General features: G+C 33.0%; 1 protein-coding gene across 2 annotated transcripts in view; it reads left to right on the top strand.

Moving 5' to 3' along the window:
* Positions 1–18,964, top strand: part of LOC126893171 (protein DENND6A) — a 115,477-nt gene that overhangs the window by 69,562 nt on the left and 26,951 nt on the right. For both annotated transcript variants that reach the window (XM_050663124.1, XM_050663122.1), the window contains one exon: positions 1,246–1,467. In XM_050663124.1, the coding sequence (XP_050519081.1) occupies positions 1,246–1,467 (222 nt within the window). The remainder of the gene's footprint in view (positions 1–1,245; positions 1,468–18,964) is intronic.

Raw genomic sequence — 18,964 nt, 5'->3', positions numbered from 1 at the left:
GTACAAAAAATTAAAGCGGGACATTAAACTTAGTTTTTCGTGCTCTCTTCAGGTGTGCAAACGTATTTTAAAAATTTCAATATACAGGATGTTTTTTCAAGGTCACAATTACTTTGTATTTTGTTGTTAATACGGACCTGGATTTTTCTTGTGATTAGTAAGTGAGTCCTTCTAACGCAGTAAATAATAACTGATTATTTTTAAAATTAGTGCTTCATTAACTTGAATGATTTATTATTAAAAGTGCTTTAAAAACCTGCTTATTAATTTCAGGGTTCTTAAAAATTTAAATATATTTAATTTAAAAATCAAAGTTAATAAATTTTTGCACAAAAAGTCAAAGTGAACCGATAAACTCGGATTTTTGTGGTCTTTTCAAGTGCAAACAAATTTTGAAAATGTCAATATACAGGGTGTTGTTTCAAGGTCACAATTACTTTATGTTTTTTTGTTAATCCGGACCTGAATTTTTCTTGTATAGTTGGGTATTTCTAATGTGGTAAATAAGTATTGATTAATTTTAAAATTAGTATTTATTTAATAACTTTAATAATTTAAAATTAAAAGTTAATAATACCTGCTTTTTAATGTTGAGTTCTTAAAAAATTCAATATAATTTCAAAATTAAAGTAAAAAAATTGTCTGGCCGAAAAATCGTAGCGAACCATTAGAGTTAGTTTTTTGTGCTCTTTTCAAATATTCAAACGGATTTTCAAAAGTTCAATATACAGGGTGTTGTTTTAAGGTCACAATTACTTTATAATTTTTTGTTAATCCGGACCTGGATTTTTCTTGTGATTAGTGTGTCGGTCGTGTGGGTTTTGAATGAGACATATGTGTACCAAATATCAAAAAAATATACAGGGTGGTTCCAAAGTTATGGCTTAGGGAAAAAATGAGTAAAATCGATAAAACACCCTGTAACTCGGATATAAAAGTCGGTAGGGTAAAAAATTTAGTATACCTAGAACGGCCTCGGTGACCTCTATTCACCATTAAAGTATTTCCGTTTCCCAATGAAACACCCTGTATAACCATTTAAAATTTACAAATTTTAAATAATTATATACAATGATTCATGGAAACAATATTTCAAAATAAATCAGTCAATATTGGTAAGAACCGTGGCAACTCTGCAATTTAAGCCCTACATGAATTCTGCATCCCTCCGGTTTGTGCGCAGCTCACGTCTACGCCTATATCGGTCAGCTTGTACACTATGCAATTTGCAATTTTATATTTTAGGCACCTCCCTCACCATTACCGTTTAACCCTGACAGCTTTTTCGCAACTTTGGAAGCAGCTGGACCTCAATTAACGTTAAATAATACCGGGATTAGAGGAGACTGGGTAGGGTTGTATAAGAAGTTTTTTAGATCGCCTAATTTCACAGCATGGTTTAATACTAGATATACGGAGTTGACGATGAAACTGCAAGCTTTGCAAACTGAAGCATTATCCAATGCCGTAAGTATATAAATCATTTATTCGATTTTTACTTGAAGATATAATTATACAGAAAATTAATATGAAAATTACATTTGGTGGGTTTCAAGAGGTAGTTATTGCGCATTTTTTGGCAAACAAATAAAAATTTTATATTCATCATTGGCCCGCCTACGGGTAATGGTCTGAATTGTTTTAAAGAAAAAAAATTGTACGCCACTGAGATGTTTCAAATTAAAAATTATTTTTGTATTCCACGTTTAATTTATGAAAAAGAACTTTTCTTGTTTTTTTTTTCCTATGGTCCAACGTTTTTATGCGAAAAAATAAAACATCTTCGAGCGTATTTTTCATTTCTTAATACATTATCAAGAACTCTTCAATATAATAATACCAAAGTATAACAATAACAGAAAATATTACTAAAAAGATTTTAACTAGGTGCAAAGCTACAACAAATGTTCAAAATTACCTCCTTTAAAGGTGACAGAATAATTTTATATTCTCCATTGGCGCCCGTACAAGTAATGGTCTGAATTTTTTAAAGAAAAAAATAGTACGCGACTGAGAAACGTCAAAATAAAAATCATTTTTGAATTCCTCATTCAATTTACGACAAAAAATCATTCTTGTCTTTTTTTCATATGCGGCGCCGTTTTTATACAAGAAAAAATAAAACATCTTAACGCTTACAAATTATTCGAGGTAGATTCCATATTATGCATAGAAACTTATTTCAAATAGAAGACTAAGTTTTCACTCTAATGGCATATAAAACAACGCAACGTAATGTAACTCTATATCCCACCAGACTGAAAACAATGGGAAACTTCTCTGGTTACACCTCCGAGGCTTCTACAATTTACAAGCCATACGGATGCTGAGACTAAGGAAGATGAGGGAATTTTACAATTTATAATTCACGTCCCATCTGCTTAGCGCGGTAAAGTTCCAACGAGAATGGTTCCCTTCGTACTCCAATCAGAGTAAACATGTAAATCAAAAATGAATAACCATTTTCAATTTCGTTGCAAAACGAAAATACAGCCGCATCACATTCTAGTCAAATCAGAGAGTGCAGCAAGCACCTCTACCGGTTTCGAAACTTATTAGTCTCTCATCAGGAGGCACATATGCTGCTCTCTCTGATCCAAGCAAAACAAACCCCGGCGTGCAGTCACGGATTGCAACGAACGAAATGGCATAGATGCCCTAGCGGTAACTGCTAGCAAAAATTTATTTCAAATACTTTGTAAACATTAAGATATTTTATTTTTTTACATAAAAACGGCGCCTCATATGAAAAAAAGACAAAAACAATTTTTTGTCGTAAATTGAACGAGGAATTCAAAAATGATTTTTAATTTGACATATCTCAGTGGCGTACTATTTTTTTCTTTAAAAAATTTGGGCCATTACCCGTACGCGCGCCAATGGTGAATATAAAATTACTCTGTCACCTTTAAAGGAGGTAATTTTGAACATTTGTTGTAGCCTGCACATAGTTAAAATCTCTTTAGAAATATTTTCTGTTATTGTTCTATACTAAATTCAAAATCAAAATGCAGTAGAAGTAAACATACCAAGACACATTAACTGCTACAAGGAGCACTCCTGAATCATGATTTACAATGTATAAGATTTGTAAATCATTATTTGTGATTTACAATGTAGATACATTGTAAATTATGATTCAGGAGTATTCCCTGTAACAGTTAATGTCTAATGTGTATTGGTTTGTTTACTTTTACTGCATCTTGATTGTGAATTTAGATTAGTTTGGCATTATTATATTGGAGAGTTCTTGATAATGTATTACGAAATGAAAAATACGCGCGAAGATATTTTATTTTTTGCATAAAAACGGTGCACCATATGAAAAAAAGATAAGAAAGGTTCTTTATCACAAAATAAACGTGGAATACAAAAATAATTTTTAATTTGAAATATCTTAGTGGCGTACTATTTTTTTCTTTAAAAAAATTCAGACCATTACCCGTTGGCGCGCCAATTATGAATACAAAATTGTTATTTGTATATAAAAAAATGCACAATAACTACCTCTTAAAACCCACCAAATTTAATTTTCATAGCTCAAACGGTCTTAGAGCAATAAAAAAATTCGCAGTTTGAAAAAAAATTTCAACACCCCGTATCTTGGAAACGAAGCATTTGCGGACATACGTTTATAGAGCAAACTGTCATTATTTTTTCATGTAGAATTATCCCTTAAAGTTTTTCGTACTTATTTACTAACACCCTGTATATAGAGAGGGGCTAAATTATGGAATAAATTCATTCAATTCATCCATTCCTAAAATGGACGACTTTGGAGAAAAATCCCGAAACACGCCGATTTTAATTTTTAAATTACAATTTTTTGACATATATTTCATACTAGTGACGTCATCTATCTGAGCGTGATGACGTAATCGATGATTTTTTAAATGGGAATAGGGGTCGTGTGGTAGCTCATTTGAAAGGGTGTTTTTAATTCTCTATTCAGTAATATAAACATTAATATCAGTATTTATACAGGATTGCCAAAAAAATAATTTTTGGATTAAATTAATTGACGCAAAACGAAGAATGTATGCAATTTATTTATCTCAAAATACATTCTATTGCTGTCAGAAAATAGAAAAAAAATGTTTATGTGGCAAATAAACATTGCTTTTCGCTTAAATTAAATGTTCAAACTGTCAAGAGGTAGGTGGGAGACTGTTTGTGATTTAATTTAAGCGAAAAGCAATGTTTATTTGCCAAATAAACATTTTTTTTCTATTTTCTGACAGCAATAGAATGTATTTTGAGTTAAATAAATTGCATACATTCTTCTTTTTACGTCAATTGATTTAATCCAAAAATTATTTTTTTGGCCACTCTGTATAAATAATGATATTTATGTTTATATTAGAGAATTGAACACTCTATAAAAGAATACGTTGTCGTAATGGGGTGGTTACTCTGAGAAGAGGGTTGGTTGTTAAAATACACTATTTGTCCATACTTTATTTATTGAACACTACTAATTATCAGTAACGAGTTGGTGTGCTTAAAGTAGAACCATCTGCGAGTTCATCTGGATTAATAATGATATTTGATTAACGAATCAATTAGAATGAATCACGATGCCTTCATGTATTTATAAACAAACTTGTAACATGTAGTTTGTTTATATTGCCGACTCAGCTTTGACCATGACTTACGAAAATATGAATTAGTTGACTATGCATTATCGTCGACTGGTGCTTCTAACAAATCTAGGTGACCTACTAAAATGTAAACAAATGTGTATGTTTTGGTTTTGTTTCTATTACATTTAAGAATTAAATGAATATGTCTTGATCTCAATTTTGGATGTTGATAAACCTTTACAACCCTTTCAAATGGGCTACCACACGACCCCTATCCCCATTTAAAAAAATCATTGATTACGTCATCACGCTCAGATGGATGACGTCACTAGTATGAAATATATGCTAAAAAATTTAAAAATAAAAATCGACCTGTTTCGGGATTTTTCTCCAAAATCGTCCATTTTAGAGAAAATGAATTTATTCCATAATTTAGCCCATTTCTGTATATATATTTGAAGTATAGTAGGATGTTCCGAAAAAACCAAAGTTTAAAAATGTTGATCTTCCCGGCTGTTTTCTGGTGATGGGTAGCCTATAAACCCTCAATTTCAAATTTCAGCCCAAAATGTTAACCCTAACCCTTGTCCCAAGTCCAAAAAAATTTCTTTTGGGGTTTCCAAAGATTTTTAATTATTTTTAATCTATAAGTTACAATTAAACTCAGTTTTAAATGTTATTTGACATATATCTGTTCAGAAAAAAATCGTAAACCCTGTTAACAAATTTAATATGGGGATTAAAGCATAATAAATATTGGCCATTTTTCACGTTTATTGGTCTTTCTCACGATATCTTGAGTACCTAACTATTAAAATTATTCTCGTTAAAAAAAACAACACCTTTTTGTAATACATCTGAATATAAAGGAATATACAAATATGTTACAAATAATTAATTTAAATGGAGAATAGTAAGTACATCAGTAAAAATTTGTTTAAAGGTTAATAAAAGTTGCCTTTCTGAAATTGGTAAAACACTTTCTGTGATTTTCAACTACTTGTCCACACACTTTGCTTGCTTTTTTCATTTCAGACAGTTCACTGCCCCTCACAAGATGAAAAGATAAAGATGAAAAAAGCAAGCAAAGTGTGTTACAAGTATTTGAAAACCACAGATAGTGTTTTACCGATTTCATAAATGCAACTTTGATTAATCTTTAAACAAACTTTTACTCATGTAGTTACTATTTTCCATTTAAAGCAATTTGTAAGAACTTTGTGCATTCCTTTATATTCAGATGTATAATTAGTTAGAATAATGTGTTGTTTTTTTAATGAGAATAATTTTCAGTTAGGTATTCAAGATTTCTTGAGAAAGACCAATAAACGTAAAAAATGGGTAATATTTATTATATTTTAATCCCCATTGTTATCATGGCCTATGATTTTTTTCTAAATATATACTTATGTCAAAATAAAATTTAAAACTGAGTTCACTTGTTTGTTTTCTTACAAAAGTTATAGATTAAGATTAATTAAAAATCTTTGAAATACCAAAAAAAGGGCTAGGGTTAACATTTTGGGCTGAAAATTTAAATTGAGGGTTTATAGGCTACCCATCACCAACAAAACAGCCGGGGAGATCAAAAAAGAGAAGAGAAAAATGATTAAAAATCTTTGAAAAACCCAAAAAAAATTTTTAGGGGGGCTTGCGACAAGGGTTAGGGTTAACATTTTGGGCTGAAATTTGAAATTGAGGGTTTATAGGCTACCCATTACCAGAAAACAGCCGGGGAGATCAACATTTTTATGTTTTTTTCGGAACACCCTAGTGTATAGAACTGATAATTCACTCCAATAGTGCTTGAAAATTATCAGAACTCAAGATGACTTCAGAGTTATCTTGGAAATCTGGAGCTGACATATTTTTATTAAGACACACGGTGCGCTTTTCCATCTCAATGACCTCATGTATGATGTGTGGTATGAAAAAACGATTAGAAGCTGTTATATACTCAGTAACATTAGAAGTGTTATACACTTAAGTGCATCCAGTAGGATTAATTAACTAATTACTATATGACTAAAGTCATAATTAACTAATGACTATATTTAAAGCATGATTTGATAACAATATCTGTTTATATACAATATCTTGTTTTATCCCAGAGAACGGCAGTTCTCGCCAGTGGCGCACAGCCTCCCTACATGCGACACTATTATATACAGGGTGTTTCATTAACAATTGTCCATATCGTAACTGGAGAAACCTTAACACAAAATACGAAGATTTAACCCAAAACACTTCAATAAAATATTCTTCCTTACCGAGATACAGAGTGCTTTATTATAAATGTTCTAAAATGATTTTAGCCCATGGTTAAAACACCTTTTAATATTTTTTGTTCAAACTTGACACACAGTTTACACATGCTAGTAACTAGTCTTAAAAGATAGTTTTCCGGTATTACCAGAGGCGTGCTGTAGGGATATATACTTCCTTTTCGCCCCTTTTCCCTCCTTACAATCTACGAACGCCACTGTCGTAATAATCATTTCAGCATGTTTTTTTGATTCGTCATTACTTTTTACGTAAATATCATCCGTTGTCTCAATGCGATAGAGTAAGTAGTTTTCAAGTTATTTGCGTTTTAATGTAATGGATTCAATAAGATTATGTACCTATTACCTATTTTAAACACATAATCTTATTGAATGTACTTTAAAGTAAGTCTTATGGAATCCATTATCTTTAAACGCAAATAACTTGAAAACTACTTTCTTTATCGCAATGAGACAAAAGGATGATATTTATGTAAAAAGTAACAAGGAATAAAAAAACATGCTGAAATGATTATTACGACAGTGGCGTAGATTGTGAGGGGGAAAAGGGGCGAAAAGGAAGTATATACCCCATTCCACGAATATACGACCCTCTTGGATTATCGCGAAAACGAATATTTTACTGTGCAAAATATGAAGAACGAAAGTAAATTGCAAATTATATTGTTGTTTATTGGAGTAATTATTAGAGCAAAATACTTTCGTACTTCTTATGTTTCACACTAAAATATTCGTTGTCGCGATAATCCAAAACAGTCGTATATTCGTGGAATACACCATATATTCCTACAGCACGCCTCTGGTAACATCGGAAAACTATATTTTACGACTAGTTAAAGTAGGCCTAGCAAGTGTAAACTGTGTGTCAAGTTTGAACAAAAAATATTAAAAGGTGTTTTAACCATGGGCTAAAATCATTTTAGAACATTTGTAATAAAACACTCTGGAAACACTATGGAAAGATTTTTCCATAATATTTGCTAAATTTGGAGTAAAACACGCCACAAAAAGAGCTTCAAAATGCAAACTGTACCAAAATTACTCTTTTGTGACGCGTTTTACATCAAATTTAGCAAATATGGAAAAAATCTTTCAAAATAAAACTATAATGTTATGTTCCATCAAAATGAAAGTACATTTTTACTCCACGTAATATTCATAACAGCTCTTTTGTAGCTGGAATATTGTGTGCGCCACTCATTTTTACATTAGGGTAAGTAGTTTTCAAGTTATTTGCGTTTTAATGTAATGGATTCAATAAGATTATGTACTTATTTTATACACATAATCTTATTGAATGTAGTTTAAAGTAAGTCTTATGGAATCCATTATCTTTAAACGCAAATAACTTAAAAACTACTTTCTTTATCGCGATGAGACAAAAGGATGATATTTATGTAAAAACTAACAAGGAATCAAAAAAAATATGCTGAAATGATTATTACGACAGTGGCGTAGATTGTGACGGGGAAAAGGGGCGAAAAGGAAGTATATATCCCTACAGCACGCCTCTGGTAACATCGGAAAACTATCTTTTAAGACTAGTTAAAGTACCCTAGCATGTAAACTGTGTGTCAAGTTTGAACAAAAAATATTAAAAGGTGTTGAAACGATGGGCTAAAATCATTTTAGAACATTTGTAATAAAACACTCTGGAAACACTATGCAAAGATTTTTCCATAATATTTGCTAAATTTGGAGTAAAACACCCCACAAATAGAGCTTCAAAATGCAAACTGTACCAAAATTACTCTTTTGTGACGCGTTTTACATCCAATTTAGCAAATATGGAAAAAAATTTCAAAATAAAACTATAATTTTATTTTCCATCAAAATGAAAGTACATTTTTACTAAACGTAATATTCATAACAGCTCTTTTGTAGCTGGAATATTGTGTGCGCCACTCATTTTTACATTAGGGTAAGTAGTTTTCAAGTTATTTATTTGCGTTTTAATGTAATGGATTCAATAAGATTATATATGGGCCATTCCACGAACATACGCCTGTTTTGGGTTACTTCGACAACGAATATTTTACTGTGCAACATAAGAAGTACGAAAGTAAATGGCGCTAATATCAGTCGAGCTGTTGCAACTTATCGTTGTGTGTAAACGGCGCATCCAGCGATTTATCAAAGTTGGAGTTGGGTTGAAGTTGGTATCGGGTTGAATCAACTTATTATCGATTGAGTTGTTTTAAATTTATCGTCGTGTCTTAAAGGATCGTTTAAACACAGCGATAAATCAAACAACTTATCAAGGTCAATCGAGTTGTTGCAACTTATCATTGTGTGTAAACGGTGCATCGCACAACTTATCAAAGTTGGAGTTGGGTTGAAGGTGGTATCGCATTGAATCGCAGCGTCTAAACAGCGTTTCAACTTGTCATCACAACTAGTTGCTGTGACTTGTCGTTGTGTTTAAACGACGCTTAAACAGTACAGCGATTTATCATTGGAGTTGGGTTGCATCAATTTAGGAGAATCTTACCGTATTAGAATTTATTTACATATCCCATTAAATGTACAGGGTGATTGATTAGTGGGGTAAAGCTACGTAGATCCGTTATAGTAATAGATAGCAATAAAAGTTAATAACAAAAATTGTATCCAACTTTGAGATTCACATTCTAAAATTAATTAGAATGTTATGGTGTTCGATAACATAGTGGCAGAACAAACTTAATTTTTTTTATTGGAACACCCTGTATTTTATTTTATATTCAAAATCTTCTTAACTTCGCCATTACAAATGTATAAAATACTGGTATGGATTGTTATGTTATACAGGGTATTTTACAAAGTTATAACCAATTTTATATGAAAATTATAACAAGTTAACTCATTGTATAAATAAAAATAAGCATAAAAGCAATGGATTATTGATGCCATTTTTTTTATTTAATATCAAAATTTTCATAAATTATTCTTCTTCTTTTTGTATAGACATGACTGTCTGTTTTTTCAATGTGCCTCTAGTAAGTTGTCGTTTCATCGTTTCCGTGGTCTTACCACTGATCGTCTGCCTATTGGGAAACCGTCTCTCGCTGTCCTGACTACTCTGTTGTCATTCGGTTTATGTGGTCATTCCATTCTATTCTTCTGTTTCTTACCCTGTCTTCTGTCGTATATCTGCACTTCTAGCTCTGTCCCATAGAGTTTCACCATCGATTTTTCGACTTCGCTGTTTCGAGCAATCTTTTTGTATTCTCTGTGTCGGGTCGTGTTTCTGCCGCGTATGTCATTATTGTTGTGATGACTGTTTTGTAAATTCTGCCTTTCATATCTTTTCCGATATTTTTATTTCTCCATATTGTGTCATTCAGGCAACGTGCGGCTTTGTTTGCTCTATTAACTTGATCTTCCACTTCTGTTTCGAACCTTCCGTAACTAGATAGTGTGATGTCTAGGTATTTAAACTCCATTACTTGTTCTATTATTTATCTGACCTTCCAGCTCCAATTTAAAGCGTCGTTTAGGCACAGCGATAAATCAAGCAACTTATCCATATCAGTCGAGCTGTTGCAACTTATCGTTGTGTGTAAACGGTGCATCCAGCGATTTATCAAAGTTGGAATTAAGTTGAAGTTGGTATCGGATTGAATCAATTTGTTGTGATGATCGAGTTATTTTAATTTATCGTCGTGTCTAAACGGTACCCCGATTTATCGAAATTGGAGTTAAATTGCATCAATATGGTAGAATAATACCGAATTAGAATTTATTTACCTATCAAATTAAATTATCCCCCATTAAGGGGATGGGTACGAACTTTCGGTACGTACTTTCGGCTTCAAAGCTATTTAAATGGGATTCATTTTTGTCGAAACCTGAGAAAACTAATAAGTATTTTTGAAAAATTTAAACGCAAAGAAAAATAAAAGTAAACTAATAAATTTAGACATAGGGAATGTTGTATACAAATTAAAGTACGGTAATGGTACTTTTTAATAGTGATATAAAATACAGGGTATCCCATTTAAATTTTACTGAAAAAATAATGTACTTGAGTTTTAACTCACCCTTTATTAGATATAAAGTAAATACGCAATATATTTTTAAAAATTTTGACAATAAATAAAAAAATATGGCATTAATAAACCATTGCCCTTGTGCTTATTTTTATTTAGACAGTGAGTTGAACTTGTTACGATTTTCATATAAAATTGGTTATGACTTTGTAATTACCCTGTATAACATACCCAACCTTTATATTTTTGTTATGAAAAAAGTAACAGGATCTATTTGTTTAGGATGAAAACTAGTTATAATTCATTGAAGGGTCTAAAATGTACACAATGCTCCCCTCTTCAACTTGTTGTGGTCAATCACATCGCGATAAATCCACATCAACTTATCGCAGCGTCTAAACAGCGTTTCAATCATCAACAAATCACAGCAACTTCATCGCAACTAGTTGCTGTGACTTATCGCTGTGTCTGAACGCCACTTAAAGTAAGTTTTATGGAATCCATTATCTTTAAACGCAAATAACTTGAAAACTACTTTCTTTATCGCAATGAGACAAAAGGATGATATTTATGGAAAATGTAACAAGGAATAAAAAAACATGCTGAAATGATTATTACGACAGTGGCGTAGATTGTGAGGGGGAAAAGGAAGTATATACTCCATTCCACGAATATACGACCCTCTTGGATTATCGCGAAAACGAATATTTTACTGTGCAAAATATGAAGAACGAAAGTAAATTGCAAATTATATTGTTGTTTATTGGAGTAATTATTAGAGCAAACTATAATTTTATTTTCCATCAAAATGAAAGTACTATATATAGTGGTAATATGAGCCGTCATATTACCACTATGCGCGCCAATGCTAAATGTTAAATTCTTAATTGTATGTCAAAAAGTATGCAATAACTACGCCATAGAACCCACCAAATTGCATTTGCATATCTCAACCGGTTTTAAAGCAATAAATAAATCGTCAGTTTGTCAGAAAAATTTCAACACCCCCTAACTCGGAAACGAAGCATTTGCGGACAGAAGTTTATAAAGCAAACTGTCATTATTTTTTCATGCAGAATTACCCCTTAAACTTTGCCAAAAATTTTTAAAAACATTGATAAAAAACATGTCTAGTTGTTAAAGCACCTACCTTTTTTTTTTAATCCAACATAAGCGAATCAATCAAACAAGAAAATGTTGAGAAAGCATGAGGATATAGTTACGTTTTAATTTCAGTATTCTACAAATGCTAGAATCTTCCACAGGGTGATGCAAACTTTGAGAAAAAATCACAGTTTGATTCGTACACCTGGTATACAATGAAAATTTACCTGTTTAGCAACAACATTATTATAACGATATTGTCAAGGAATAAGGCTATAACATTAAAAAAATCACTTAAATCGGACAACAGGTTTAGGAGATATAAGACATCAAAAATGACCCAATTTTAAGGTGGCCGGTTAATTTTGGCCCAGAGTGTACATTTTACTCCACGTAATATTCATAACAGCTCTTTTGTAGCTGGAATATTGTGTGCGTTACTCATTTTTACGGCGTTTATCGGTTTTCTTATTCTTGTCTTTTATACTTGTTGTAAAAATAAAGTTTTATCTTTAAATTTTTTTGTGAAGAGACCGAGTTATGAAGACCGGCCGGTACAGAAATTTTTAGTTATTATTCCTCAATCTATGTAATTGTATTCGATGGAAGAAAATGCCTCGAGTTCGAATACACCATAATTACCACCATGTTAACAATTGAGAAGGGTAGAATTGTTGCCAATAGAGATATGGGTTCATCATATAGGGAAATTGGCTGTCGTCGTGTTAATTGTACGGCAATGACGGTTCTGCGTGTATGTCGTGTGTGGACTAACGAAAATAGAGGAAGACGAAGAAGACCAACTGGTCAACCGAGACGTACCACAGAGCGTCTGATAGGCGCTTCAGACTGCTGGCTCTGCGAGACCGTTTTGTTACTACGCGTCAAATCGCTGACCAATGGTTTGGAGTAGTAGATAGACCTGTTACTATGCGTTAATACACTAGTGCTTCTTTTGATTGAGGACCACTGTCATCAACGTTTGAATTGATGCAGAGAACGACAGCATTGAGTGGCAGAATAGCTTAATACAGCAATCAGCGATGAATCGCGATTTTGTTTAGGAATGCATAATGGAGACCACCGATGAAAACACCACCTTGGAGAGTGACGAGACATTAGGTATGCTGTTGACAGGCATGTACACAGGACGGTTGGAGTAATGGTTTGGGGGGCTATTGCCTATGGTAGCCGATCATCACGTGTTTATTCGAGGCAGTATGAAAGCTGCGCGTTATGTTGATGACATCTTACAAACCACTTTACTACTTCATCTAGACGGTCGTCGACACACAGCAAGACAACACACGTCCCCATATTACTCGTCAAACTATGGACCACCCCGTTCACCGGATTTAAATCCTATCGAACATGTGTGAAATATGATGGGAAGGTGACATCTTGATCGATGTCTGTTGTCGTTGCATTCTTGATGTAAATCTACCATGTTGTAAAAAAATTGAGTTCAATAAATTATTCCTTCTAGGTGTCACACTTCTAATGTCACTGAGTATATTATTGCTTGAGTAGCTTTAATAGGCTTTTGTATTATTAAAATCAAAATCAAAATAAAAATAAACGGTTTCGTTTTGATTCAGATGGAGTCTCTTGCCATCCCCTGACACGTGTTTCTAGGTTTACCCGTTATCAAAGAGGCTTTGCAAGAAGACTGATCTGAACCAAAACGCACCGACTGCTCGGTATAAATTAATTAAATAAAAAACAAAGTTTTCAATCTAATAGCACATAAAACAACATCCAAAAATGTTATTCTACATCCTACCAGACTGAAAACAATGGGAACCTTCTCTGGTAACACCTCCGAGGCTTCTACAATTTGCAAGCCATAACGGATGCTGAGACTAAGGAAGATGAGGGAATTTTACAATTTATAATTCACGTCCCATCTGCTCAGCGCGGTAAAGTTCCAACGATAATGGTTCCCTTCGTACTCCAATTGGAGTAAACATGTAAATCAAAAATGAATAACCATTTTCAATTTCGTTGCAACACGAAAAGTAGCCCGATCAAAGAACAATCTGACCCCAAAAAAAATAAAGGAAGGATGAACATTTGGGAATAGGTAGTTGAAATTGTCTATTATTATATAAGAAAAAGTTTACAATTCTACATCCCCTCCATTTTATAAAAATGGAGGGGATGATTCTACATCTGAAATTCTACATCCCCCCTCAAAGATGAAAAAAATAGATTCAAAATAAGACCGGAATTGGATAAAATGACTAACTCTAAACAACTTTTTTTCTATAGAGTTTTTTCACTAAGTCAATACTTTTCGAGTTATTTGCGAGTGAAGATGTTCATGTTTAACAAAATAAAACATGTTTTTGGACGGTTTTTCGGAGATAACTCAAAAAGTAAGTATTTTAGCGAAAAAATATTCTTAGCAAAAATATAGCCCATAAAAAATTGAAAAAAATGGTGTATACATGAGGTCTGTAGACCCAGTAGAAGCAGGGTTGTAGCTAATGAAAAGTAGGTTCTTTTTCGTCAAATTGCAAATCGAATATTTCAATGTGAAATAACCCAAAAACGGAGCATTTTTATTGGAAAATTTATTTTAACTTTTTTAAAGTGTTCAAAAAAGGTTTATTTTTGTTTTTTAAAAAACTTGTAATATTAAAAGTAAGTGAATTACGCTCAAAATATTGTTGTTCCCTTTTATTTTTTGGTAAAAAAATCGCGAAAATCACCCCTTAATTAGCATCACATATACATTTTAACATTACCACTTCACAAGTTACTTTGTCTATGTATTATTTATATGATCTGTAAGTTTCATCGGTTCAAAGTGCTTCGTTTTGAAAAAGCTGTAGTTAAAATGGCTTGAACGAGTAACTAATCACGAGTTTAGGCAAATTTTGAACAGCCATAGCATAACCAATTTTTGTCTAACCAAGAAAACAAAAAATCAAAAATATTCAGAAAAGCAAAACGTACATTTTATTACTCTTTGATATTTTTGGTATTCCTAATTGTTTTTAAGTTAATTCCATAAACAATTACGATTTTTTTCATAATTAAAAAAAATGTTTTATTTTAAACCCATTTTTTTTTCAAAACTGAGCACTTTGAACAATGAAACTTATAGATAATATAAACAATACATAAGTAAAGTAACTTGTGAAGCGGTAACGATTAATTTTATTTAAGAAGCTAATTAAGGGGTGATTTTCGCCATTTTTTTGCCAAAAAATAAAAGGGACCAACAATATTTTGAGCGTAACTCACTTACTTTTAATGTTAGAAATCTTTTTAAAAAACAAAAATAAACCTTTTTTAAACACTTTAAAACAGTTGTAATGAATTTTCCCCGAAAAGTGCTCCGTTTGTTGGTTATTTCACATTGAAATATTCGATTTGGAATTTGACGAAGAAGAACCTACATTTCATTAGCTGCAACTCTGCTTCTACTAGGTCTGCAGACCTCACGCATACACCATTTTTTTCAATTTTTTATAAGCTATATTTTTACTAAGAATATTTTTTTCGCTAAAATACCTACTTTTTGAGTTATCTCCGAAAAACCGTCCAAAAACATTTTTTTTTGTTAAAAATTCACTCGCATTCACTCGCAAATAACTCGAAAAGTATTGGCTTAGTAAAAAAACTCTATAGAACAAAAGTTACTTAGAATTAGTCATTTTATCCAATTCCGGACTTATTTTGAACGTATATTTTTTCACCACTGAGAAAAAATGTTTCACCCCGTATTTTCCAATTTTTGTAAAATGGAGGGGATGTACAATTGTAAGCTTTTTCTTATATAATAATAGACAATTTCAACTACCTATTCCCAAATTTTCATCCTTTCTTTTTTTGGAGGTTTTCGTAAAATTTTGCGTTCCCTGATCGTGCTATTATAGAAGCCTCGGAGGTGTTACCAGAGGAGGTTCCCATTGTTTTCAGTCTGGTAGGATGTAGAATAACATTTTTGGATGTTGTTTTATGTGCTATTAGATTGAAAACTTAGTTTTTTGCTAGCAGTTGCCGCTAGGGCATCCCTGCCATTTTGATCGTTGCAATCCGTGACTGCACGCCGGGGTTTGTCCTAGTTGGGTCAGAGAGAGCAGCATATGTGCCTCCTAATGAGAGACTAATAAGTTTCGAAACCGGTAGAGGTGCTTGCTGCACTCTCTGATTGAACTGGAATAATGATGCGGCTGTAGTTTCGTTTTGCAACGAAATTGAAAATGGTTATTCATTTTTGATTTACACGTTTACTCTGATTGGAGTACGAAGGGAACCGTTCTCGTTGGAACTTTACCGCGCTGAGCAGATGGGACGTGAATTATAAATTGTAAAATTCCCTCATCTTCCTTAGTCTCAGCATCCATCATCATCATCAACCCGTAACAGTTCACTGCTGGACATAGGTCTCCCTCAGCTATTTCCATTCATCTCTATTTTGTGCGGCTTGCATCCAGTTACCGATAACATGTTTCTAATCATCGGCGCATCTGGTTAGTGGGCGTCCTCTGCTCCGTAGTGCTTCTTCTCGCGGCCTCCACTCGACAATACGTTTTGTCCATCGGTTGTCTGGCAATCTGGCGACGTGTCCTGCCCAATTCCACTTAAGCGACGCGATTTTTTGGACAGCGTCTATTGTTTTTGTTCTACGGCGTATTTCTTCGTTTGGGATTCGGTCCCTCAGGGAGACACCCAACATCTGGCGCTCCATAGCCCTCTGAGTTACGCGAATCTTGTTCACTACCTTTTTTGTTAGTGTTAATGTTTCGGCTCCATAAGTGAGTACAGGCAACACACATTGGTCAAACATTTTCCTTTTGAGGCATATGGGCAAGTCCGATTTAAATACATAGTTAATTTTACCAAACGCTGCCCAGGCTAATCCTATGCGACGTGGGAGTTCGCACGTCTGGTTATCTCGTCCCAACCGAATTTCATATCCCAAGTACTTATAAGAAGCATCCATATGGCTTGCAAATTGTAGAAGCCTCGGAGGTGTAACCAGAGAAGGTTCCCATTGTTTTCAGTCTGTTGGGATGTAGAGTAACATTGTGTTGCTTTATATACCATTAGAGTGAAAACTTAGTCTTTTGCTAGCAGTTGCCGCTAGGGCATCTATGCCATTTCGTTCGTTGCAATCCGTGACTGCACGCCGGGGTTTGTTTTGGTTGAATCAGAGAGAGTAGCATATGTGCCTCCTGATGAGAGACTAATAAGTTTCGAAACCGGTAGAGGTGCTTGCTGCACTCTCTGATTGAACTGGAATAATGATGCGGCTGTAGTTTCGTGTTGCAACGAAATTGAAAATAGTTATTCATTTTTGAAATAATTAAATATTTATTCCGAAGTATGGTTAGAGCGACCTCTAACGGGGAAAGATAAAGTAAGTGTCAAAACGAAACCGTTTATTTTTATTTTGTTTTACACCATACTCTGTATTAGAGTACACAATGATAACGATTTACATGGGTAAACTGAGACGCGTTGGTGGAATATTTTCCTAGGCTTCGCCCGTTTGGTATTTTTATAGCTGGGTAAACAGTTTACTTGAATCGTTATTAGTCTAAGAGCTAGTGAACCTCCGACTAACGGTCGTCCTGTAAGGCTAGAAATTTGTCTAGTGATAATTCATAGCACATCAAGGCTAAAAACCATGACCTGGCAGGCATCAGCGGTGCACGTGTATCTACCAGGTGAATCGAAAAGTGCAAATTTAGGGGGTAAAATAAACTTTCTCCTGTAAGGTTTAAATTTAAGTATGTGTTTGAGTAAGTCATTTAGAAGAAATGTGTACAATGACAGGCGATTCTGAAGAGCATAAGACCCTTGCCAGGCGAGGGGAAAGATTAGGGGTTTTTCCTAAAATTATTTTTTTGCATCGAAAAAATTTTTTTTATGTTTTTTGAATCATTCCAAACAGAAAAGGTCTTTAGTGATTTTTCTCTTAAGGTAATAGTTTTTGTTATATAAGCGATTGAAAATTGCGAACTCGGCCATTTTTAACCCTAAATCGGACATTTATCTAAAAATTTCAAAGTTGCCAAGGTAGGTAGATATTCTTTAAACATTGATTGATGAAATCTCAAAGAGTTTTTTGCAATACAATATCGGAAACCCCTTTCTTTTTTAATTGCTGATCAAGCGGGCGCGACACTCTAGTATAAGTGAGGACGTTTGAGTTGGCATAAATTCATTATCTCGAGAATGGGCAAATTTCAAGAGAAATCCTCAGACAGGTCGATTTTTATTTTTAAATTAGGACTTTTTGGCATATATATAATACTAGTTACGTCATCCATCTGAGCGTGATGACGTAATCGATGATTTTTTTAAATGAGAGTAGGGGTTGTGTGATAGTTCATTTGAAAGGTTATTTAATTCTCAATTGAGTAATATTAACATTAACATAATTATTTATACAGGGTGTACAAAAAAAATTTTTTTATTAAATTTACTTTGATTAAATTTGACAAATACAAAAAAATTTTTTTTTGTACACCCTGTATAAACAATTATATTAATGTTTATATTACTGAATACAGAATTTCAAATAATACCTTTCAAATGAGCTATCAAACAACCCCTACTCTCATTTAAAAAAAATCATCGATTACGTCATCACGCTCAGATGGATGACGTCACTAGTATTATATGTATGCAAAAAGTCCTAATTTAGAAATAAAAATCGACCTGTCTGAGGATTTCTCTTGAAATTTGCCCATTCTCGAGATAATGAATTTATACCAACTCAAACGTCCTCACTTATCCTACAGTGTCGCGCCCGCTTGATCAGCAATTAAAAAACAAAGGGGTTTCCGATATTGTATTGCAAAAAACTCTTTAAGATTTCATCAATCAATGTTTAAAGAATATCTAACTACCTTGGCAACTTTGAAATTTTTAGATAAATGTCCAATTTAGGGTTAAAAATGGCCGATTTCGCAATTTTCAAAATTTTCAATCGCTTATATAACAAAAACTATTAACTTAAGAAAAAAATCACTAAAGACCTTTTCTGTTTGGAATGATT

This window comes from Diabrotica virgifera, chromosome 10, assembly GCF_917563875.1.
Source record: "Diabrotica virgifera virgifera chromosome 10, PGI_DIABVI_V3a".
NCBI classification, from domain to species: Eukaryota; Metazoa; Arthropoda; class Insecta; order Coleoptera; family Chrysomelidae; genus Diabrotica; species Diabrotica virgifera.
Note: the sequence above shows the minus strand (reverse complement) of the source record. Positions and strands in the feature narration are given on the sequence as shown.